Source organism: Pseudorasbora parva, chromosome 5 (genome assembly GCF_024679245.1).
Source record: "Pseudorasbora parva isolate DD20220531a chromosome 5, ASM2467924v1, whole genome shotgun sequence".
Taxonomy (NCBI): Eukaryota; Metazoa; Chordata; class Actinopteri; order Cypriniformes; family Gobionidae; genus Pseudorasbora; species Pseudorasbora parva.
This window is the reverse complement of record NC_090176.1, coordinates 16,752,473-16,778,604: the sequence shown is the minus strand read 5'-3', so window position 1 is coordinate 16,778,604 and position 26,132 is coordinate 16,752,473. Positions and strand designations below refer to the sequence as shown.

The window sequence follows — 26,132 nt, the reverse complement described above, 5'->3', positions numbered from 1 at the left end:
GTGGCTGACTGGATGTGACGGTAGCATTGCCCTTTTTTTGCTTTCACTGTCTCTTATTTCAAAGTGAGTGAGAGGTGTTTTTCGACCTTGAAAAGAATAAAAACTTTTCTCAGAAACACCATGTCCATGACCCAGGAGAGGCTGAATGCACTTGCATTGCTCTCCATGGAAAAGAGACTTGTCACTGAGATGACTGACTTTAATCAGAGAGTAATTGAGAAATTTGCTGGCCAGAAAGAAAGGAGAGCAAAATTTATGTTCAAGTAGTCAACATGCCAGTCTGTTGTTGCTACTTTTGTTTTTTCCTTTCCTTGTTCAATTATATATGGGAAATAAATGTGTAAAAAGATAAAAAGTGCAGACACTGTTTTCTCTTTAATGCTTGAATTTAGTCAACATGCTTCTTGGTACTGCTTTGTATTTATTTTACTTATTTGATTTATAAATAAGTAAAATAATTTATAAGTAATTATACTTATATATTATTATTATTATTATGTATAATTTATAAGTAAATTATACTTAAATTAACATAATTATACTTAAATATATGCAATTATTCTTAAATATACGTAACCCCCCCCCCCCCAAAAAAAAACCCCGCGCCCCCCAAAAAAAATATATCACCAGCCGCCACTGAATAAAGGCATAGATTTGCACCCTTTAAATCCTCGTATTTTTTTCTCATTAAAACCGAATATCATCAGTGATTTACATCAAGAGCAGGGACAGTTTTTGTGCATTTTGTTTCGTGATTTTACCGGAACGAATAAAAAAGTTAGGTTAAAGTGCTCTGCACATGCACGAGCCACGAGAGAAATCTGCACCACTGAAAACGGCAACGAACGCCAGATCGCCTCTTATTTAACAAACGAAATGATGCTCTTCTAGTTAACCATGTGTTGTGTTTGTATTAGTTAGCTTCATCCGTGAAGCAATCCATGTGCAACTGATCCGCTGTTGCATACCACAAACACAGCATTTAGGCTATTCATTATTTTTTATTTAAAATCCAAAAGTTTTTACTGAACATGGCTTGTCAGAATTGAGGCTCGTCAGAACATTTATTCATATTTAGATTTAGCTCACAGAAGTGGCAAAACATTTAAACATAGGTTATAGCCTAAATCACAAACATTTTAAATTAGAAACTTACAATAGGCTATACAAAAACAGCCGACTCTCGTCTTTTCTTTCGTTTTTAAACCTTTTAAAGGAAATCCTGCAGTCTCGTTTCCTTGCGAGAAAAAAAGCCATGTGTTGACTTTGAAACAAGAGTATATTTTAAATTATATGCATCTGTGGTTAAATTACTAGATTTTCGGGCTCCATCGGAACGCGTGTTCAGTGCAGCGGGCAACATAACTCCCCACCGCAACCTTCTCAAACCCGAGAGAGTAAACCAGCTGGTTTTCTTTATACAAAACATTTTTGGGAATAGATTCCTGAATTGCATAACAATAATTGTTGTCTTAATTGTTTCTGGCCTTGTGTTTGTTTTAGCAATAAGTTCATTCGAGTAGCCTACATTTGAGGTGATTTAATTGTTTTGCCGTTTTATTTGAGTTCTTTCATTGTGTTTTTTATTTATTAAAGCCTATTTCGTTATTTATTATTTTTAGGCTACCGTCAACCTGGTGTCGCAGCCTGTCTATTTTAATGGACTATTTATTTATGTAGCCCATACAGCGGGCAAGGGCTAAAACACATTATTAGAAAATACATTGTCTGCTGACATTTAAGTATTTCACTGCACTTTAACAAGAAATCTTAGCTTAACGGCCAGTGCAATATTTTTTGTTCATTGCTTTAACTTTTTTAATGGTTGCTCTGTTCAAATTTATAGGCTATAGCCTATAATTATAATATAGCAATTTGTTATTGTATTATTATAAGTATAAAATAAATGTACATTTATGAAAAAAAAAAAAATGCTTTAGCCTGATGATGATGATGCCGTTTTCGCCGTGGCTTATGTGAATTTGTGAATATAGGACTAGGTTGATCACCTTGCAATTAAATTCTGAAACTACGTAGTTTTTTAGTCTTTAAAAAAAACATTTTTTTCACTGAAGAGTAACTCATTTTTACATTTTAAAAGCGTGTGGTGTTGCACTCGCAGTATATATGCGGCACATAGCCTGTGAGTGCAACACCACACGCTTTGATGTTGATGTGAATAGTAAGGCTAAGCAGAATAAGTACAATTAATGTAATGATGATGATAATAATAATAACTATGATCATAATATTTTCATTTAATAATGATTTTTTTTTTAAATTATATTCATGGGGAGCGAGCCAAATATCGCCTTGAAATCGCCAACAGCTTCAGCTTTCGGCGATCTCTCTGCCTATCGTCGATACACGATACTATCGTCTATCGGCACAACCCTACTCAACAGCTGTCCAGCTTTACACACTTGTTTTTATTCACTGCTTCAAGTGAACCGTTATTTAGTTGACTAGCGTAGGGAATAGTGAATGAGGGTTTAGGGGGCGATTTCGGATTCAGCCCAGATTGCTGCACTGAAATGAAACCACTCCCCACCCTGTCCAAGTCGTTATCTATGCCTGAGTTACAGCCTGTAGAAAGTTTGATCCCTTCCTATTTTGGCTTTCTAAGAGCAGTCGGCACGTGAGTCAGCAGAGTTGGAAAGCTGCCTCTCTCTGTGGTTTCAGACTGGGCAGGAAATCTCGCATGCAACCTTGAGCATGTGCCCATGCCGCACTCTTGCTCTGTTAAACATGTACAATGAGATATCCTCTTCTTGTATCACCAGGCTGGACAGAGTGAAATGAGGTCAGCGTGGAAAACATGGTGACCGCTGAACAACACATTTCCTCGACTCACTTTCGCATCAGACGGCTTCTAATTTAAATAGGATTTATTGTTCTCTGACAAATGTGAAACTGACATTTTATTTAATTGCCGTTTAGTGCTCAACATAAACTTTTACAGACTGTATTAATGGCCTGTCAGTTGAATGATTAATAATCTTTGACTGTGGGAATTGTTTCCCACCAATCACCTTGCACGCTCCCTTAGGCATTACTCCATCTGTGCAGTGTCTTATCTCCGCTTCCTCCCCATCCCTGCCACAAACACCATGTGTGCCACAGATTATCTTCCAGTCAGGTTCTCACCTCTGCACAATTCTAAACTCCTTATACCAGATAAAAAGCAAGCAGCTTGGACTTGTGCAAATTAATGTGTTTCAGTTCACACACCTGAGTCTATATCATTAGTCATTTGCTTGTTGTCCACCTATATGTGAGTGAACATTGATCTGTTATTACGGCTCGGTTGAAAAACATGAATGAATTTATCTTTTAGTGTATGCTGAGATCAAAAGCATGGAGCTCAAGTGAACCGATCCTCTCTCCAGTCCTTCATCTTATTGAGTTGCCTTTTATTTGATGCACTCCCATCCGCTTGCAAAGTATGCTCTAGTCACGATGGGGTTTATCGACGTTCTCCCAACACTTTGTCCAAAGTAATCCCTGTCTCTTATGCGAGGAGGCTGAATGAGTGCCGGCCTCTGTATTTAGCATACAGCGTGCCGCTGTGAGCCATTAGCACTGAGTCATTGTTTCAGCCACACTGCCAGTGTCGCCTGGCCGCCGGCCATCTCGCGTTTTCTGTGCAAACCCCCGCGCGCTCGCCCATCCCTGTCCTTTGCGCCGGTCTGCCCTCTTGTCTGAGCTGCCACCGAGCTGCTATAGCAACCGGCAGCCCTAAAACCCCCTAGCATAAGCCTTCCAGAGACAATTGTGTCTTCAGCACTCTCGCACTGGCTCTGGAGAAGCTGGGCTGCGAGTTCCCGTTTTAAAACCACGCCACGCTTCTTTGTGCTGGACAACTGAATCAAAGGACTTAGGAATTATTGTTTGCCGGGTTGTTTTTGGACTAGCTGCAGAATGCGTATGCAAATTTATGCCTAGCCTTAGTTCGAGTCTGGCAGAATATCAGTGGCTGTGCTCTGTCATGGTGGTTTTCAAGGAAGCATGAATAAAGAAGAGATCTTTCCAGAGGCTTCTGGGTTGCTTTCTCGTTCAGGGTCATGTCAGCTCTAGGGCGTAATCATGCCCTGCAGTACCTTTGTAAATAACAGGGTTGCATGATATATCAAAACTATTAGAACATTGCAACTGTATGTATCGCGATATGCATATCGATTAGAGGTCGACCGATAGTGGATTTTACCTATAGCTAGGTTGGACCACGCTTGCCGATAACAGATTAATCAACCGATAGTTTTTAAAAAGATACTAGATTAAAATAATAATAATAACAAATGAATCATATTTACATATGCAATTATAAATTGCATGTAAATATGAATATTTAAAATGACAAGTTCTAACAGAAAAAAATCTACAGAAAAAAACTAAAACATTAAAATATTACAAATAAATGTTTCTTTAGCTATAACATAGAAACATGTAAGTGAATGTCAGGTAACAGACTGCAAGTCCCATTTGTTAACAAGGATTTATTATCTTATTTAGCTATCTTACATGAATGATATGCAATATACATTTTACACCGTGTAATAATAGTTGAGCAGTACAATTGTATCTTAAGCCCCGTTTCCACCACAGGAACTTTACCCAGGAACTAGGAACTTTGGGTGGTACTTCGTGTGTTTAGACCGCAGGAACCAGGGTATAAATGAAGTTCCGGGTAAATATTTCCCCCTCCAAACGGCCCTACTCGCGGGGTAGTACTTTTTCAAAGTTCAGGAACTTTCGAGGGCGGGACTTGGGCGCTGAACATGCTGATTGGTTGAGCTCAGGCAGCATTTAGGTTCAACTCTGCATTTTTAAAAGTCTTACACGCCGCGCTCATGTTGACAAGAGAGGAAAGTTAATTTTTCTGAGGGGTTAACTTTTTATTTCGTAAGTTATAAGATAATGAAGATAATGTTGGAGTAATGACACAGCGTATATTGCCCCAGGCAGTTTTTTACTTTAACTGCGCCTGACAGAAGAATTATTATTTTTTCTGAGATGATTATTTAAACAAATAAATAGCTTATAATAACTAAATCCACTAAATCTTTCAATCGGTACACACAAATATGATTACTGTCCGCTAGGGCTGTCATTTTTGAAAAAAATCTAATTCGAACGGATATCAAATATCAAGCAAGGCATTCGAATATATTCAATGATCTACAACGCCGTCATCTCCAGCGCCTGGAATGTGTTTACGGATGCCATAGCAACTCTCAACGGCCACCAGGACTTACGGTTTTATAAAAGCTATTCATTTGTTGTAAAGTGTAATAATCATCTCAGGAAAAATAAATTCTAATGTCAGGCGCAGTTGAAGAAGTTGATTGTTTGCTTACATAGGCTTAGGGACAGTGTCATTATGCCAACATTATCTTCATAACTTCTTATGAAATAAAAAGATTATCCCTCAGAAAAATGTATTTTCCTCTCTTGTCATGCTTGGTGCATGAGCACGACGTGTGCTCTTCAGTGGGGGGATATTTCACGTCATCTTCGAATGCATATTCGAATAACGAATAAAAAGTGACAGCCCTTGTCCGTCACTGGCTTGGAGGAACAGTCGCGTGCAGTCCTACATCACCGGACTAATTTGCCTAATCTTCTCGGAACTTTATCGCGGTCGAAACGCAGACAGCTGCAGGTCTGGGGGGGAGAAAAGTTCCTGTAAAAAAGTTCCTGGTACAAATTGTTCCGGGTAATTTTGGTGGAAACGGGGCTTTAATCATTCATGTTGGTTCATAGTGCATAAAAAGGTTAACAAATAAAACTATCAATGAATAATACTTCTACAGCATTTATTAACCTTACTTAATGTTACAAATGGAATATTGGATATTGTATTATAATGTATTACTGTATTATATTAAGTGTTATTTCATATAAATTCAAACAGTTTGCTTTTTCAACACTTGACGGTTTTCTTATCAAAATAACAAAATATGTTTTGAAATCGAATGCGTTTCTGATGTGTTTGTATTTCTGTCAGATGCATGACCATACAGTTCGGTTTCTTACATCACCTAGTATAAGTGGTTACATCGCTTTGACTGCTTGAGGTAAATGTTACTGCTAATGTTAGCATATCCTCTCAGCCTCCACGACAAAGTAAAGTACATGCATACTGCTGTTCTTTCGCTGTTAAAGCATCTAGTCACCAAAAAAAACAAACTTTATAATGATTTGGCAACATGTACTGAAGTGTTTTGTATTCATACCGTTTCCCTTTCGAAGTTTTAAACGCGTGTCAGATGTGTCAGCGCGCTCTGTGCAGCGTTCAGTGAAGCGTGCAGCCTCACGTGTCCTCACGTGTTAATGTAAACAGTGATAGTTTTTTATTTGGCCTCTAGAGGCCGTGCTATATAATATCAGCAGACCCTTTTCAGAGCTCTCGTAGGCTACTGTTCAATGACAGCAACCTTCTCAGCCGCTCCCGCAATGGACGCAAACCGGAAAAACTATCGGTATTGATAACGATTGTTCCACCAATCAGCTAATCAGCTATCTGTGCCGATTAATCGGCAAATCCGATGAATCAGTCGACTTCTAGATATCTGAATGTTTTAATGGGCTACTTCAAAACATTGCAAAAAGTCTTGCTTTGTTGCTGTTACTTGCTTGACATTTAAAAAGTTAAGTGCAGTACGTTGCGGTAAACAACAACTTGCGGTCTCACGCTGACATGTACTCGAATGTTGCAAATACACAGGTATGTCAAAATGCCTCTTGTGAGTATTCATGTAAACGCAGACGGTTATGTCTTAAGTGAACGTTATCAGGTGGGAATGAAATCTGATGTGTGTCAATTAGGGTTGGGTACCGTTCATATTTTAATCAGTACCGGTATCCAACGGTACCTTTTTTTCGATTCTTTAGGGGCTGTTTTTATCAATAACTGTAAAGAAACTGCAAGTCTATTAGTTTGTGTTTATGCCAGGCGTTATGCCAGAGCTGTCTTGGTCGTTGTCTACCATTGTCTGTGATGTTTGTATACTGTAATATTTACTAGTAAGTAATAGGCTACTAGCTACTTTATTAATGGAATTTCTAAAAACTACCATATACATTTTTTTCCTTCTTCATTTAATGAAAGTAATTTCTAACAAGTTCGGTGTTGTGCATCTTCTGGTAATCAAATGAAGACATAAAACATTAATTTAAAGTCTTTTTAATTTAATCAAACAAACTTTTGTCAAACAAAGTGCTGCATAACTGAGCTTTATACTTTTATAATTAAAACATAGAAGAACAATTGTGATTTTATTACTTAACCCCTTGCCTGTCACCCCCTATTTTGGCAAATGAGGCCTTTTGACATACCCCAAATAAAAGGGCTGGTGCTCGCAAGTCTTTATGAGTAGACACATAAGTAACATATCTAGAAAGCCAACGCTTAAGAGTTTACAGTTCAAGACTCAGAATAACTCAAGACTCTCTTTTAAATATGAAGATATAGGCTCAAACATTTAAACAAAACACACACAAACCATATGCCATCGTGACTGGCTTTTGAATGTTGTTGATATTCCATTCAAAATATCGTTATTAACGGATCGATTATAATGCACTCCTGACATAAATTAAGAAATTATTGTCACTGCAACCTTTGTTTTTTCATAAACATTGGTCAAATAATGAAGCTGAAGGCTTTAATCGTTATAAATATACCAGTTCTTCCAGATTAAGTTAGTGTGATGTTTTAACGTACATTGAATGTTGACATCAGTAATCTGGGGCCGTCTGCGATCTTTGACTGGTAAGGAGTTAAAAAATAAAGTTTTGATGATTTATAATTATTACATTAGTTTTAGTATTATTATAACATTGAGACATATCTAAATTCTACTGTACAACAGTGATATATTTGTCAAGTTAAACCATACTTTTATTTTGATGGGTTGCTGTGAAGATCTTTTATATGATGGTAGTTTTTCTCAAATTAAATGGTTAAATGCTCCTGAAGTCAGCATGAATGTGACTCAGAGCTGCTCTGGAGATGACGTTCATTCATGCACTAGACAGCAGAGATGGAAACACGTGACCTTACTGAGCGATTCAGTGCGTGTGTGTTTGTGAGGTAAATTAAACTGTGCGTCTGCGTCATTCATTCGCAGAGACATGCAGAATTTATATTTAAATAGTCTTTTTGCGGTTTAATATTCACAGACACTAGGCTATATCATAAATCGACTATCATAAATAATATGATTGATTTAATTGATTTTTATTATGAATCGGTACTCTGTAGTACAGACTTAATTCGGTCAGTACCCTTAAAAGTACTGAGTTCCATACCCACCCCTAGGTTAATAGGATCTGTGCATTAGTTCTTAAAGTGACAGCAGCCTAATACAGTAAACCTGATGCTGACTGTCAAACAACAAAAGAAAGAGAGAATCACTCACTGCTCTTGACTGAAGAACTTTTGTAGCTTTATTATGAATCAAATGTATATTTTATTAATGTGAAGACTATGGTGTTTTTAGTTTTACATGGAGATTTAGTTTCTGTATCGTTTCTTACTTGGATGCTACTGTTAAATAGATCTAATGTAGGCCTACCTGAAAGACTTAAAGCTTTTATTTAATTTGTATCAATCTTTTATTGTATTTGTCCTATTGTCCTTTTAGTTTTTAGTTTTAATAACAAAGACAGCTAGTTTCAGGTCTTTTGTTTTCTGCATGTTCTTAAGTTTTAGGTTGATACTACATTGTTGAGCAAAGAATTTATTTAAATATTGACATAAGTTGTTTTTTATTTTTTTGACATTTAGTTTTTTGTTTACATTGATATTAAAATTACATTGTCAGATTTGTGATATTTACTTTTTATGTAATGCTAAAACACTGCTGATCACTTGCAGAAGTAATAGTGATGCTTTCTTAGAAAGAATGTGAAACGCATTTATTGGTTATATCATTTTCAGTGTTTAAATATTTAAAGTATAATTTACATTGATTTTTACACACTTAAAGCAATATCGCATTGCATATCGAATACCGCATTATAACAAGGTATCGCATATTGCATTGTTCTTCAATAATGCACAGCCCGAATAAATATATTACTAGGACAACAAATAAACAACATTGCACAGTGTCAGTAGATTTAATTCAGATTCAGTAATTTGCAATTAATCAAATTCATGTTTTTAGTTCCCTTTTTTGTATAAAGCAATGTGATATGTAGCAGAAAACATAAATATCATTTTGCTATTGCATGCAGTTTCTGCAGGAGCTATTTTTTCAGTCATTTTCATACTTGAGGTTTTATATTTATATTGCACTATACAAAGAGTGCAGATGATGCTTTTACCATCTGGATGTTATTTAAAGATCAATTAAAATGTCAAATTTGGTAAATGTAGTGATTTACTGATTTAACATTAACTTTGCTTCATGTCACATGACCTGAACAGCAGAACCCTAGTTGTCTACACACTGTCTGGTACCAAAATTATGATAAAACGATGGTATTTTGGTGCTGGTTTACCACATATCCCTAGTATTTCTCTGTCACTGTCTCACTTTCTCTCTGTCTCATGCATTGTGGAAATATCCCAGGAGTCAGCAGAGTGTTGATAATTATCCGCAGTATCAGTACTTGTTGTCTTGGGCAGCACTAGCTATGCGGGGTGAATCAGTGGGCAGTGCCACTGTTCGAAACGGTAACCATGAGCTTGTGTTCTCAGACAACCTCCTGCTACACTGTCCCACGGGTCCTTTGGCCTTCTGTATTTGTAGCACTAGCGTTAAAAAGGGACTTTCCAGTAATGGTCCCTTTAACAAATCAGGCTCTTTTTTTGTGTTTGTCTAGTGGGAAGCTGTGTTTTTATTTTATTTAATATTTTTTGTCTGGCCTTTTTTGGATGGTTTATAGTCCTATTCTAAGAGCAAGTTAAATAGGGATGGTACAAAAACAGAACAGAGTAGAACCGCTTACCGATGACTGGAAATGTGTGCCCATTGTGATGTATGCAAACAGTGTGGTTGTGGTAGAGACGTTGTAATAGGGCTGGGTATTGATTCAGATGTTCCGATTCGATTGTGATTCACAAGCTCTCAAATTGATTCAACTTGATTCAACTAGCTATGGGTATAGGTATTTATAAAAGCTATAGGTGTTTATAAAAAAAGAACAGTGAACATAAGTTTACAAGTGGGTAATTGAAAAGAAATGAAGAGCCACAAACCTCTACCCATCTCTATATTTCAAATGCATAGCCTACAATTGTTAAATGCTATACAATTTTGATGCAACTTAATTCTAAAAAAAAGTATCAGTTGTTATTAGTTTTTATGGATATTTTGATACATTTATTCTAAAACATATACAGGATATCAGATGATTTTCAGCAATTTTCGGTACACAACAAGCTTTTCTTGCGATTTTGCGGCCCGTCATCTGTGCAGTTACTTTTCACACACGAGAAGCGCGTACATTCCTGGACACGAGTAGCTGGCACGGTAACGAACATTAATACCTTAATGTGCTGACTTATGTTGACCAAGTTTTTTTTTGCGAAATCTGTTTATAATAGAAACTATTAGGTTTGAATTATTGGTCCTTCGCTGTCTATTGACTGAGTTGATTTGAATATGTCTATAATGGCTGACGTACATGCTTAAGTGAACGCTCAACTTACATCAGAACCAGATCGGAAATTGTTGCACATGTAAACACAAATCAGCACAAGATCCATTTATTTTTGTGTAAAACCACTTCACTACTTTTTAGCAATGAGTTGAAAACTTTTTTTATTTTTGTAAATTAACAAGCGTCACTATAACAGACGCACGCAAGTCATTTACAATCTCTCTCTCTCTCTCCTCTCTCTCTCTCTCTCTCTCTCTCTCTCTCTCTCTCTCTCTCTCTCTCTCTTCAATTAATTCAAATAATCTTACAGCGCTACTAAAATAACAAAAGACATTATTTTCCTGCCTATCCGTATAAAGCGATCACCAACAGAATCATTTTGTGCAGGAAATAATGTAAACATTGATACCAGTCATGTCCAATGTTCCCTCTAATGTCCTTTCTCTCTGAACAAAACTTTTACGCTCTATTGGGCAGTCATTTTGGTCACCTGAGCTAAAGCATCCTTTATACCTGACCTGTATAGCACATGTAAACACACACTAAAAGTGACTTCATCATGCAGTTATAACTTTTAACTTGCATGTGACATTTCTATTTTATTTAACCCTTTATTTAACTTAGTGACATTTCATGTATTTAAAAAAATAAATAATCAGAAGTCAAACTATTAATTAATTTTTTTACTTTTTAATGGCAAGGATCCCTAAACAGTCCCCTTGTCCTCAATTCTTTATTAGGCTTCCCATATAATATAATTATAACTGCCTAAAATATAAAAAAAAGTAGGTATTTAAACTGATATAAGCTATTATATAAATACATAAATAAACTGAAGTAATTAAATAGTTCTAATAGCTAAGTATGTTCAAGAGAAAATGTGAACTCCTTATAGTTATCTAAACATCTCTGAAACCCAAACCACACACACGTCTATTTAAACTGAAGTGTTAGCTTCTGATGTGTTTTGAGTTTGCACGCTACACTTGTGGTGGGTGTAACTTTGTTACTGTGCTGTCTTTGCCCATCATCTGTTATTTCCACCACTTAATTAAGCCACTTAAAACATGAAGTTTTAGCGATACCAACCCAATAGTGAGTGAACAGAGCACAGCGATTATTTCTCATTTAAAGTACAATCAAATGGATTTCTCCCCTCGTTTCACGCCTGTGGAACATTTTATTCTTTCTGCGGAGCCGTGGCATCACGCGCGCAGCTTAGAGGGAACATTGGTCCTGTCTAGAGTGCGGAAAAAATATTGGATATGGTCAAAAGATCAGATATGTGCATCAAGACTTGCAGTGTAAACGCAGCCATACCGACATTGCGGCCTTCTCGTTCCTCTCTTACGGTCCTCTGATGGCCGCAGATGACTGGGGTTTCTGCCTTGACTTGTTTGAGTGCGCAGTGCCAGAAGCTCCCTGACTGCGCTGGGTTTGGCCCTTGTAAATTAGAGCCATGTCCCCTCAGGCAACCCACCCACATGCATCAAGAATCCTGCCTTTTCACTTTCTGCAAACTTGAAACACTGTACACAGAGCCTTTTAGACCAGGCACAAGTACTACACACTTCTGAAAGAGACTTGTATAGCATTCATTTGCTCAGTTTTGTACACAGAGTCTACCTCAGATTTGAGGCTGTCAACACTGGAAGATGCCCATCACCTCAGAGTACCAATAAACAATGGATCAGTCAGTTAGACTTGAGTAATACTAAAATGAAGAGCTAGGGTATTCTAGCTGGTTACTTGCTGGCCCAAGTCAAAAGAGCGCAGTTCTGCATGGCTTGAGTTTCTTATTTGTCTCAGGGTGTTTTTTCTGTATTTTTTCGTAATAATGTATTATTAATTTTTGTATTTATTTCTATTTAGTTTCCTTTTTATTAATAGTTCAAAATTAATAATTAAATTAATCTTATTGTTTTATTATTATTATTCACATAATTATTATTCACATAAAAAATTTTTTATTCATTCATATATTTTTGTTAAACTTTTTTTTTTTTTTTTACAATTTAAAAATATATGATTTCTGCCTGGCGAAAATTAAGTAATTTCCCCATGATTTAAGGTATCCATCCTTTCAGGCACCACTGTGTTTAAAAAAAATGAAAATCCATTGGTCTACAAGTAGACATTAGTCGTGGGTTAATTTTAAATACTGCAATGATTTCTCAACTGATGTAAACGCTGTGTTATGCAATTGCTTTATACAGGTGTTTTGTAGTCTGCGATCCACACAGGTGGAGCTGATACAGAGATTACTCTTCTTTATGAGCTTGTGTGTGTGTGTGTGTGTGTGTGTGTGTGTGTGTGTGTGTGTGTGTGTGTGTGTGTGTGTGTGTGTGTGTGTGTGTGTGTGTGTGTGTTTGTTGACTATTGGTTTTCTGAAGCTCCTAATGGCTGTGGTTATCATCTAAGCTGTGGTGAAGCTAAAGCTTTGAATTACTGCTTAAATTGCAGGGAGTATTTTAAGCTCTCAGCGCTGAAATGGGCTCATTCGAGCTGCTGTGAATGGATGCGTACTGCCGTCTCAGGTAGGCTGTGTAAATCAAAGTGAATGGGAGCAGGTTGACGGCAAATGACGTCCTTTCAAGGTGTGCTCTGCGGCGTCAAATGTTTTTTTTCACCCTCTCTGTGTAGATCTTCTGAGATGCATCTCAGAATGGTGTTCCGAATGAGGCCCAATCGAAGAAGAATAGATATCGTCATTCTGATCTTGGCTTAGTGTTGTGATCCAGCGCTGCTTTTGAGTTCAAACCAAGCCTAATGGTTAGTTATGCATGTCTGACTACTTTCCTTGTATAGTTTTGTGCACATAAATTGGTTTTCAAGCCTCCAGTTGGTTTTGTTTACAGGCTGTACACACTCAAGAGTGTCCAGCATGAACACACAGATCCAGTGACAGCCATGCAGTATTGATGGAGAACTTTCCTTTGGGCCCACACACAGGGCTTTCATTCATCCAGCCGTGGGGCTGAGTAATGTGAGTGTGTGTGTGTGTGTTTGTGAATAAGAGTGAGTTGGACGCAGGCACACGTGATCTGGTCTGCTCTCATATTTCTCTCCCTTGTTTCCTCACTTTTGTGTGTCACAAGCAGCACATAATCACAATGGACAGATCTGTCTATAATAAAACCAGCTTTCGCTTTACCATTATTTAAGATCATTTAATGTGCTTTTACGTAAACCATCGGTTCCTTCACCATCAGTCCTTCAGACAAAGCAGACTTGTGATTTAAGCCCACAGTCTTGCAAGTCAGCATGTAGGTGCTCGGGGATGTTTTAATGAGTGTGGAGATGGCTTTTGGCACTACTGACTTATCGACCTCTGTGGCTGTTGTGATGAATCACCATGTCCTCATCTGTCATGATCTGCGAGTTGTCATTTATTGAATGCTTTACTGCATTTTAGGGCTGTCACTTTTTATTCTATATTCGAACATGACGTGAAATATCCGTAATCGAACTATAAATAAACTATCCGGTTTTTAAGTGCCTGTTTTTTTACAGCCAGTAGCACTGTAATCGGTTTAAAAGTTCAATCTGAATGAAATGGGAATCAGTTTGAGAGGGGTGGGATAAACCTTTTCATGAATCGATCAAATGAAAAATTTCACCATGTAAACGACCTGATCCGATTACTTTTGAGTGTGCGTCCTTATGACATGATACACAGTGCGCGCCTTCACTGAAGAGCGCGCGCCGTGCTCACATGCATGAAGCTATAATGTTGACAAGAGAGGAAAGTAAATTTTTCTAAAGGATAAACTTTGTATTTATATATTCGGATATATTCTAATACATTGCTTGATATTTGATATCTGTTCGAATTCAATTTAAAAAAAAATGACAGCCCTACTGCATTTGGCAGTTATGCAAGTTTTAGTTTTCAACAACGTTTCTGTTTCTATTTTTAGCCGTTTTTGAACATAACATTATGCTGTTAGAGAGGGGTCCAGTAAAGTATAAAAAACATTTCTGCGACACTGGTAGTGTTACAAAAATACAGCCTATTGCAAACGCTCCTCTTCCAACTCAAACATCACAAACACAATGAATGCATGTCTCAGCAGGTAAAAGTAGGCTACTTTCAATAAAGTACATAATAAGTACTTTTAGCTGTCTTGCTATGTGTCACAAGAAAACAATTAGTAGGCTAATAATCGGCCTAGAGCGAACTTGAGCATCTCACTTATAATAAACGCATGTGCACAAGGCCCTGCCTCAACTCACGCTATAGGTTGAGCTGGAAAGAGATTGACAGATCTGAGCCAGGGTTTCAGCAGGTCGTAAAGTCTTACTTTGACCTTCCACAATTTAAGGCCTTAAAAATGTCTTAAATTGATCAGAAAGTCTTAAAATCAATATAATTGATTTTAAATAAGGGCCCTATGATGTCTGTGGTGCAGAAAATGTGGACTGAATTGCAGAATCCATTTATAGAAATGTGAATTTACTGTTGAAACAGAATGTCACAGAATTTGTAAAAAATTTGGATGAATATATCAAAAGGAGGTCTGGTGAGCTCAAAGGGTTAACTCGGCCAAAAAAATGTATTGTGTCATCATTTATTCTCCCTAATGTCGTTCCAAACCCGTAAGACTTTTGTTCATCATATAAAGCTATTGAGTCTCTTCAGAAAATTTGGAATAAAGCACTTGATATAATATGGTTAGTTTTACAATCTCTGTATGAACTTTTTGAAGTGTCAAAATGGTAGCTGCTTAGACTGTCAATGGATAGACAGAAAGATTTTTTTAAACTTGTGTTCCGAAGATGAACGGAGGCCGGTAAAAATTTTAAAATTATAATCCATGCGCTGCAAAAAAAATTCTTCCTTGGGTTTTGTCAGTACAAATTCAAAACATCCTTAATCAATCATTTAATGAGTTTAATTTATTTAATTTAATTGCATTTAATTAAGTCTTGTTTTCTTATAAATCTAACAAAATTAAGTGAATTTGTGCTTAAAACAAGAACAAATATCTGTCATTAAGTATGAAAATTACGGTAACACTTTACAATAAGGTTTCATTAGTTAGCATTAGTTAATGTATTAACTAACATGGACTGACCATGAGCAGTACATTTGTTACTGTGTTAATCTTTGTTAATGTTAATTAATAAAAATTTGCATTATTTTGCGTGCGTGCGTGCGACAGTAGTGGAACTACCTGTGCATTAAATGATTTTATCAAATTATCACATTTTGTCTATCCAATCAGAATAGAATATTCAGACAGACCATGGCATTACTTTATTGTTAAACTCTTATAGTTTTACTTAAAATTTCCACTGAAAACGCTAATAACTTGTACCAAGGCTACTTCACTTTCATTTGACTCGTGCTGTGTGTGAATAGATTTACACATTGAACTAAACATTCTCTCATCAATGACAGTAGCTTATTAGAAAAGGATGGACAATGCACTTCATTTTGCTTGCATTAATAAATGCTGCTGCGTACCAGCTTTTTCCATATATTTGTTTGTATATCGTCATAAATCTATAGCCTGGATGCCAGCCGAACTCAGCCCCTCCCACAACATGTGAGCTCGGACGGTTCGGTCTGGACTTGATCCATAGAGGAGTAATAAGTAAACAGAAACTGTTCGGACCAATGAAATTGTCAGATTGGGCTTTAGACGATGACGGACAGATGATCAACAGTAACATATATGTTCGTATATGCATTCACCTTCACTATTTCTCTCAGAAATGATGATCGTGTTGATTAGTAACTGTATCCTTAAATTCTTTTTTTTACAACACCGGCAAAGATCGTTTATTCCCAAAACCCGAAGCAGAATCAGACTCCTATTGTGACTAGAACTATGACGAGATCAGGCTAATAAATATCGTTATCGCAAATATTCTTGAAATATCGTGATATAATTTTAATGGGGCCGTCCTTAAAAATATTTTGGTTTGCAGTAACAGTAAAAAAAAAAAAAAAAAAAAAAGGGTCGGTAGGTAGGTCAATTTTTTTTTTCTTCAAATTTTAATACAAAAAAAAAGTACATTTTTGGTGATTACGTAGGTATGAATTTAAACAAATTGGCATATCGTGACATCACTGACTGGGTCTTTAAGCCGTGCCTTTGGGTGCATAGGCTAATTGCAGGCTATATAGACCACAAACAAATTGAAATATTTGTCACAAACATGTTTATTGCATAAATTTCAGGTGCATTCTTTAAGAAAAAGTTCCAACCACCGCTAGCTGTCATTGACTCAAAGCTGTCAACCCTCCCTTTTTTCCCAGGTTTCTCACGTATTTTAGCTCTTTTGCTGCTGTCTTCCCGTTTTAGTATTTTCCTGTGATTTGTTTCATATTTTTACGCTCGATTGTGTTAAATCAGAACACGCAACTATCTGCGTCTCTGAAGTGGCTTGCACTTGTTGCTAAACCAACGCATCTGGTGATATAGACTAGTGCATTTGAATATTAAAAAGCAAAAAGTTGTTTTTATGAATTCAATTAATTAAGTAGCTATAACCAACTCTTTACTGGTAAATATTACAGTAAACAAACATCACAGACAATGGCAGACCATTTTTTTCAGACGTTATTTTATTTTTGTAATATTATGTATTGTCTTAAAAATCATGATTGTTTTTGATTGTTTTTCCTGCCCTCGAGCCACAGCCGTTCACCAAATCAGTGTTTCCCAACCTTTTTTCAGTCATGGCACCCTTTGAAAATTTTCTAATTTTGTGGCCCCCCCATACATATGTTACGCTAGGGGTGTAACAGTACAGATTGCTCACGGTTCGGTTTGTACCACGGTTTTAGGTTCACGGTTTCAGTACGGTTTGGTATTTGCCATGCTCAGGGACAGAAAGAACTACTGTCAAATAAAAATAAAGAAAATAAGAACAAAAAACTTAAATACAAGCAGCAGCACAAATAAATACTATTGAGCAAAGATACTAATAAAATTCAGATTTTTTCAGGTAGGTCTAACATTAGTTTTTAGGTAGAGAAATTGAATAAATTAATCAAATGTAAACTAACTGCATATTTAACTGTTTAAATTAAAAATTAATCCTTATTAAACTTACAAAAGCTATTCAATCAAGAGCAGTGAGTGATGTCCTTATCTTTTGTTTGACAGACAGCAGTAAAGGCTACTGCCACTTTAAGACCCAATACAGGGATATGCTCGTCTTTCTCGACTGAATACAGTTCTCTTAAGGCATATACAGACTATGTTTGCTTGGATACTCATCAAGATCGACATGTTGACAAACTTTTTGTGTGAGTTTGTCCGTTCAAGCGCAAGACTTGAAAGAACTCAATATTTGCGCGCTGTGAGACGTGCGCGCGCTTTTGTACCAGCGCACAGAGACAGCTTCTCACACTGCAGAGTTCTCATTCGCGTCTTCTGGTAAATATACTGAGTGTTGATGGCAAAAATGACTGGTCATACGGCAGCACTCGCGTGCATTGAACACAGTTTACAAAGATAGACTGTTTTGCCCACGTTTTTCTTTTATTTTCGCTGTTGTAGTGTAGCCTATCACTGGGGAGCCAGCACGTGTATCCATCGACAGAACCATACATAAAGCATTATTTTTCAAGTTACAACCAATGCCGCCACTCCCACCACGCGCAGTCGAGCAAAACACGCCACCCATAGCAACGCGTTATGACAACGACATTTCAGACTGACAGAGACAAGATAATCGTCTTTTCCGCCATTTGTTACTGTTTTGTACACGTTATATTAATTATAATTCAAATTCTGTTTTATTAGCCGCAATATAGTAATGATGAATGTTGAGAGGGGCACTTTTGATTAATTTTCAAAAAGGGCAGGGGCTCAAACCCCCAAAGCCCTCCCCTCTGCAATGCACTTGCCTGGTGTGTGTAACGTGTCCATGGTCCTGACTCCTGTCACAAAATGCGGCGAGATCTCCGACAGGGCTAAAGTTACAGTGAATGAGAGTATGAGCCGAAATGAACGCACAGGCCATGTGTGACATCCGTTAACCATAGTGTAAACATAGATGACGTCACGGGTTTTTCTATAAAAGAAAGAACGTAGCCTTCGTTTGTATGTAGGCCCAGGCAATTTATATATTTATAATACTTACTAAAATATAATTCATATTATTTTATTACTTTTGTATTAGTTGTTTGAAGAGTATAAAAATAAATTGGTCGGTCTTAAAGCAAATTTACAACCGGCAAGTCGGTCGGACTAAAAGGAAAAAAATAATAATAATAAAGAGTCGGCCCTAAATCGACAGGGTCGGTCGGGTTACGGCAAACAAGAATATTTTTAAGGATGGCCTGGTCTGTCGCCCAACACTAGCAGTGTTGATACACCAATACCAGCTGCGCATTCTCTCTCTTTTCTCTCAGATGGTGAATTGCACATGATTCGAGTCATTCCCACAGGTTCGTGCACCCACCAAAAGGCCACTGATTTAAATAAGTTATGCTCTCATAAAGCCGCCTCTAACGCAAGTACTAAAATTAATTTTTTGTTGCAAATACATAAAATGTCAAATGTCAATGTCTGTCTCGCTGTGTATTCAGGTAAATACAGTCCGTTTTGGAACCTAATGGTTGAGAGAAGGCATATTGTGTAATAAACTCTTAAAGTGACAGGAGCCTAATAAACTTGCTGCTGTCTGTCATATTAATCTGAGAACAAAAGAGAAAATCACTCGCTGTTCTTTACTAAAAAATGTGGATATGTTGAATTGATATTGAACCATGTTTTATTTCATGCCCAAAATTCAAGCCCAGTGTGCATAAGGCTTTACATAGAAAATGTCTGTGGGTTAAATGTGTGTCCCAAGCTGCCTCCTGTGCCTTCAGCCTCAGCAGAGAGCCTGTGGTTGTTGAGACAGTCGCACACACACTAACACAGACTGTGGCTCCTGGACAGACAGTATTGCATAAGAGTGTTAATGAGGACTAGATGTGATAGTTGGGCTCTTTCAGGCCACAGTGATGGCCAGGTCAAGCCACTCGTACTATTAATAGATTTGTGTATGCTTTCACATTATGGTCTGTGCCTGGGTTTGTTTGAACAATTAAATCTCTGTTTTAGTTCTGATAATGATTTGCTGTTTTTATACTTTTTGAATACATTTTATATATTATGGAAGCATAATGATTGTTTTAAAGAGAGAGCACACCCAAAAAATAAACATTGTCATCATTTATTCCCCCTCATGTTGAACACAATAGAATCTTGAATATTTTATTTGTGAATACAGTATTAGTCAATGAGGTGCAAAAGATTTTAACGCCAAAAGCTTTACTCATGTCAATTTTCATTTTTGGGTGTGCCATCTCTTTAAATGTGGTTGAACTATGCCGTCGTGCTACTTGGCAGACAACATAGTTTTCTTGTGACAGTGACTGACTCATATCTTTCGTTGCTGAGGTCATGAAACGAGTTTTATCAAAGTGTTGTTGTCACACTATGATGGCATCAAGGTCACGTTCACATCTATCATTAAAAATGAATTATTTGGATTAAAAACATTCCTCTGTCTGTCTGGATGTCTTCAGCATTTGGGATCGTTACTGCCCCTAAACACAAATTAAGGAGGCAAGGAGATCTATTTGTTTTAGGGCTGGTTGTTTCGCATTACCTGAATTGAACTCTTAGATCGCTGCCACTCCCTAAGTTTATGTAATAGTTGAAAGGCTTTATTGGAAATGGTGGACACAATGATTTTGCTTTTGATAAATGAGTATTGGCAGGAGAGAGGTCAGGAGTGTTGTCACAATCTGTGGATGTGGCAGCGATGAGTTGTGTATGTTAGTAGTTCTGTCTTCACAATGCTTGCTTATATTGCCATCTAATGGCCATTTGGGGCTAAACCGAAGCAGGTCTGGGAAAAAAAAGGAAGCTTTTTATTGAGATCAAAAAAGAATTGGCAGTGCCTCCACTAACTGGGCTGGACCATACAAACCAATCAAACTCGAACCCCTGGGATGCAGCGTGATAACTGGAAGATTTGGTTTTGATGGCTTTTGTTCAAGTTCACATTGTCATGAGACACTTTGCCAGATTTGAGGATGTATACTGTTCATACTGTTAACATTTAGGCACTAATGATTCATAAGTATGTGTAATTGTTTGCTCATCATGTTCAAAGCTGGATATGGATGAATGATGCAGTGTTAGTCATATTGTCCCAAAAAAGCCTTGTGCTCATACAGGCATGTAGTATAATCTCAATCACATATAGGGTGTTATAGTGCCATCTAGTGATGTATAAAACAACTTGAAGCAAAACATTAAATAACAAAACATTAAAGAAAAAGGAAGCAAGAAAACTTGTTAATAAGTTAATATAAAATGCTATATAAAGAGCTAGCCGGTCTCAAATTGTATTTTTTTTTTTGTGCTGTTTGCAATTTTGCAAAGGCAATATTATTAAAGTAAGTGTATGAAAGATTGTGTCCAAAACTGGTACTGCAATCACTATCCCCTCTCCCCCCTCCTAACCTGGATGCAGAAACACTACTGACTTTGTGATTGGTTGATAGGTGGGGGGTGGAGCTTCAGGCCAAAACACATGTCAACATCAGTTGAGGGCTGCAACAACAACTTTTAAATGACAATATCCTGGCCGGACTACTGTGTGTCAGTGGTATAAGTATTTGAAAATTAACATTTTTTTCCTTATGTCTAGTGACATTTCAGAGCCGTTTTATGATTCATTGAAATGCATTTCTTACATACAGTGCATTTAATATTAATAATAACTTGTTACATTTATACAGCGCTTTTTTAGGCACTCAAAGCGCTTTACGATGAAAGGAGGGAATCTCCTCAACGACCACAAATGATCAGTGTGTGACGGCAGCCATATTGCTCCAGATCGCCCCCCACACACACCAGCTTTATTGGTGGAGATGAGATCACGCTATACTTTTAATATTATAGGTTTGACTGTTAAATCGTCATTTAGTGATGATCATTGGTAAATCATGAAGATAATGTAAAACATCTGAAATCATGATGTCCCAAATAGGACTTTACATTTAGTTATTATAGTATAATTGTTTTAGTGTTAAACTTTTAAAGTACTTGGTGTACTTTGTTTACTAGGTCTAATTGGTTTTGAGGCCACTCATTTTAATCCATCTGAGAAAAGTACAGATTCCTGGGTGTAATATTGCAGATAAAATTTTTTTAAGGGTTTTGATTGTTTGCTTTTTTTTAGTTACTGCTGCTTTTTTTATTTTTATTAAAGTTGCTCTGTGTAACTTTTGTGTGGATGAATACAGTCACACTGAATACTTCATAATGCTTTACAATGACCTGAATTATTCTTTATTTAATTACATATGTAATTTATAGGCAAATCATGTTTACATTTTTAAAATTAAAACAATTGTATGTTAAGAATTTTTAAATATATTAAGTAATATAGCTTTAACATAAAAGCAAGTAGTTAATAAAGATGAACAAAAATAAATATATTACAAGCAATAAACAAAGAGTGCTTTTATTATTTAACTATCTAAACGTTTTCCTTACAAGAGCTGAAAGCAGGCTTCTGTCAGTGAGTTTCTTATTTTTAATATATAAACCCCCTGCATTCCAAACATAAATGATGCCTTCGCAGAGCATTTGTAATTTCCTTTCCGAACTTTGTTAAAGATTATTTTATGGAAGGTTCTCGTGGTGTGAGGAATTGAAAGCCAGCAGAATAGGGGTGTTTCTAAAGCACACAGAGTATTGGAGTTTAGAATTTATCTAGAATCGTTGGCAAGAATCTCGACGCTTCATTTTTTTCACCCTACCACAGTACCACCCTTACTATTAAGTAAAAACGACATCACATGACTTTTATAACATTTTAAACCCTGCAGTTCTTACCATCTCTGTAAAAATCCAATCCAATGTTGATTCTTGTTTTATGAGCTCTGTTGCGTTCTTTTGCCAGCAGACTCTTCTCTGACTATGGACTGTAAAAAACATTGACGTCCCGTCAGTACCTTCCATTGAAGAAAAAGTAAAGCCGCCAATGTACGTCGCACTGACATCTTGCGACCTGCGTCTGCGCAGTAATGAGCAAAAAGTGAAGCCGCAATATCAAATCCCCGCCCACACTCCCGCAATATCTGTTCTGCATGTTGGTGTGAAATAAACAGACAGTTATGTAAATGTATAAATTAAAGCTAAAGCTCAAATTGCCTCCCAAAAATCCCCCCAAAAAGTCAGTTAGAGCCTCAGTGACACCTTCTCTAAGAGAAGCTGTCAATTTTAACTGCCAATTAGAGCTTAGATGGGGGTCAAAAATCAAACCCGACCCTACCTGAGCCTGTGCACGTTGTGTCCGAGCCCGGCCCGACACATTCACTGTAATTATGAGCCCGAGACCGATTTAAACCCGACCATTTTTAATGCGTGGGCATTCTGACGAGAACGAGCCGAGCCCAGCGCAGCGGACCGGTGAAATGATTTTGGTGGTTATATTTAGTTCAATGTTTTTTGTAGAAAACATTTATTTTGTTTTGTTTAAATTGTTTCTCCTATATTTAATAAATAAGAAGCAAATAGCAGACTATAATCGTGACATGAAGTCACGGGAGGGATCGCTTTCATTGCTCATGAACTGGAGCGCGTCTCCTGGCTCCTTGCCTCACAAACATGAGAAATATGCGTATAGAAAGCTTGAAATGTCCACTTTTAAAAAAACAATTCAAAACAAAAATATTTAATTAATCAAAGTGCAGTGTTCACGCGATCAGCTCATGACTCTTCTGCACGAGCTGTGAGTTTAACGTACATTTTTAGGCTAATTTTGACTTGTGCAACTTTGTAGCCTACACATTTGTTTCTTAGTTGTAGTATTAGTTCTTACTTTGCTAAAAATATATTATTTCTGATTATAGCTAGCTTTCTGCCATCCCAATTAGACTAATAAAGTAATGATTAAAAAAACAAAATCGCTGGATCAGGGCCCGGCCTGACCCGGCCCGCGGGTCGTTTTGGGTCAGGTTTGGGATCGGGGAGAGAATTTAAACTCTACTGCCAATCATAATGTCATAGCCCCATTTTTATAGCATCAAATAACTAGCTAAAACCAAACTTCTCTTTAGAAACAAACACGTGAACTTACATCAGCGTGATATAAATCCTAAAATGACAGAAACCATCTTTGAAAAAAAATTATTTGAAGTGTAATTTGATTTAGTTCGTCTTGTTCCATTACAATACATGGATGGGGGCGGGGTTTGAGCTATTCTGGGACCAGCTACCTGGGAGCGATCAAGACTTTTCAGAACGTGTGCGGCACACTTGGGTGAGACCAAGCGGCAACCTCCCGCGATCTCTCTTGAAGCTAATACAGAAGTAATGTAAACTGTAATTCCTTAACTGGCCACTAGAGGCAGGCTCCAGAAGGGAGCAGAATCTCATTGAGAACCATGTTAAAATTCTCAACTTTACAGCAGAAAAAAAACATGTTTACAGCCTGGTACAAATTGTGGTTTTGGCCTATACGGCTAATTTTGATCTTCATGACAACTGTGAGGGGGGTGAATTTTTTTATAACTCATTCATTTACGTTATATAAAGCCTTAAATTTCTGCATAATTAAGGGCGTGGTTACAAGTGGATAGCCATTTATCTGCCGTCTATAGTCATTGCGTCACCTCAGCTCCGCGCACATCCCGCCTTTTTGCCCATCTTCTGTTATCCGGCAGTGACACGCGATGACTCGCTTGCAAGATGGCAACGCCCAGCTTGACTCTACTTTACTTTAAGCTTCAGAACGGCTTATCGGAATCCTATGGGTGACGTTACGGACACTATGTCCATATTTTTACAGTCTATGGGTGAGACGCACAACTAATGACGTACAAGCGTCTAAAAAACACCTTAGCCTATATTAAACTTCCTATAATAAATCTAAGTAAGAAAAAACAAATACATTTTGGATTGTTATTAGTTTGTTCAAAATTGAGAAATGAACTGATCCGTAATCAAGTCAATACATCATCTAATTCCCTGGCCATTTTTGTTTGTTTTTGTCAACCAGGCAAAATCAGTTGGTCAGATTGCATAGAAAATGATGCAGGAAAAGTGACACGTTGAAGTTTATTTAGCTTGATCAAATCACTAACAATATAATGATTATTGCCTTATTTTCTAGATGCAAGAAATAACTTAGGAAATTGGTAGTTTTAAAATGATCAACAACCTATAAAGGGAATGCAAATGATATCAGTGACTAAGAAAAATGACATGGTTCTAATAACATTTATCATATTGTAGTATGATATATCATATCATAGTTTGTTCACTTTCCTTTTGCTGTTGCCACCAATGAACACTAGGGGGCAACTGTGACCATCCAAACTGGTGTAGCGACTAGCACTCTAGCTGTACATAAGCCTTGCTCTTGTGTGTGAGGTTATATGTTTTAAATGTCTTTGAACAATCTGATTGATTTAAACAGTGCAGCAGTGCCTTTGTTGGTAACCTATATAGCCCCCATGTGAGTTTTTGACCGTATCAGAGATACGCCCATACAAAAAACTGTGATTTATGGAGAAATGTTCTGCTTATGGAAGCATGAGAAATTCACAGCAGCCGTACAGCTTTTGTGCAGCAATATGAATAGGCAACAGAGGAGTCATGGTAATAGTTGGTGTATTGATATTGTCTCTGAAAAGTACCATCAGGCTACTTTCTAACATCTCATTTCAGTTTTCTTTGACTTGATTTCATATAAATTGGTTGTAAAAAGCTCAGCTTATGTCAGATTTATGTTGTGTATCGAAAGCCTTTTCGATGCGATTTATTGTCGCAACTTGCCTCACAGCAGAACTGTATACTATACTGAGCCTGTGAGAGAGTGCTATTTACAGTTAGATGGCTGTATTGCCAAGAATCTGGCGATGCAATACATATTACGATACGATATATTGTTTTATATTGCTTTTTTATTTTTTAAAGAAAGATTCATTTAAAAGAATAAAGAACACAACCATAAGCATAAAACATGACAAGTAACTATTTTATGTAATTAATACAGTATCATTTGTATCACTAATTAATATTTTTTGCAATCTAAGTGAAATGGTAAAGTGACTGCAGGAATCTTTGTGTATGTTTTAAAGGTTCACAGTATAGCAGTTTTTAATTTCTTTAACTATTTAATAGCAGAGAAAGCATAGTCCATTCCATGACTGTTTGTTTTATATTTTATTTATACTGTAAAGCTGTTCTTCTTTAAAGCAGTGTATTGTATAAAGTGCCATTTCAAATGCTGAACTGCAGAGCTGGTACATCCATATCCACACCGCTATGATCCGATGCTTTCGTTCTGCTGCCATCGCCGTCAATGTTGTTGTTTATTTTGTTACTGAGAGGAAAACATTTGTACATATTCTATCGAAACGCTTCTCAGCAGCGCGTATGAAGTCGGCATGTTAAGCGAGCTCTGATTCAATGTTTCCCGAGTATTGGATTTTAACTTGGCCTATTTTGCAAACAAAATGTCTCTTGTCGATTTCCTTAGTG

The 26,132-nt window shown here is 37.0% G+C and overlaps 1 protein-coding gene across 3 annotated transcripts in view; it reads left to right on the top strand.

The window, feature by feature from the left end:
• Positions 1-26,132, top strand: part of tsc22d1 (TSC22 domain family, member 1) — an 86,480-nt gene that overhangs the window by 30,199 nt on the left and 30,149 nt on the right. Inside the window, exons 2-3 of one of the 3 annotated variants that reach the window (XM_067443355.1) lie at positions 13,258-13,386; positions 13,473-13,603. The exons of the other annotated variants lie outside the window; for them this stretch is intronic. Of the exons in view, the coding sequence (XP_067299456.1) occupies positions 13,258-13,342 (85 nt within the window). The 3' untranslated portion in view covers positions 13,343-13,386; positions 13,473-13,603. Of the gene's footprint in view, positions 1-13,257; positions 13,387-13,472; positions 13,604-26,132 lie in introns of those variants that run through there. 3 annotated transcript variants of the gene reach the window in all.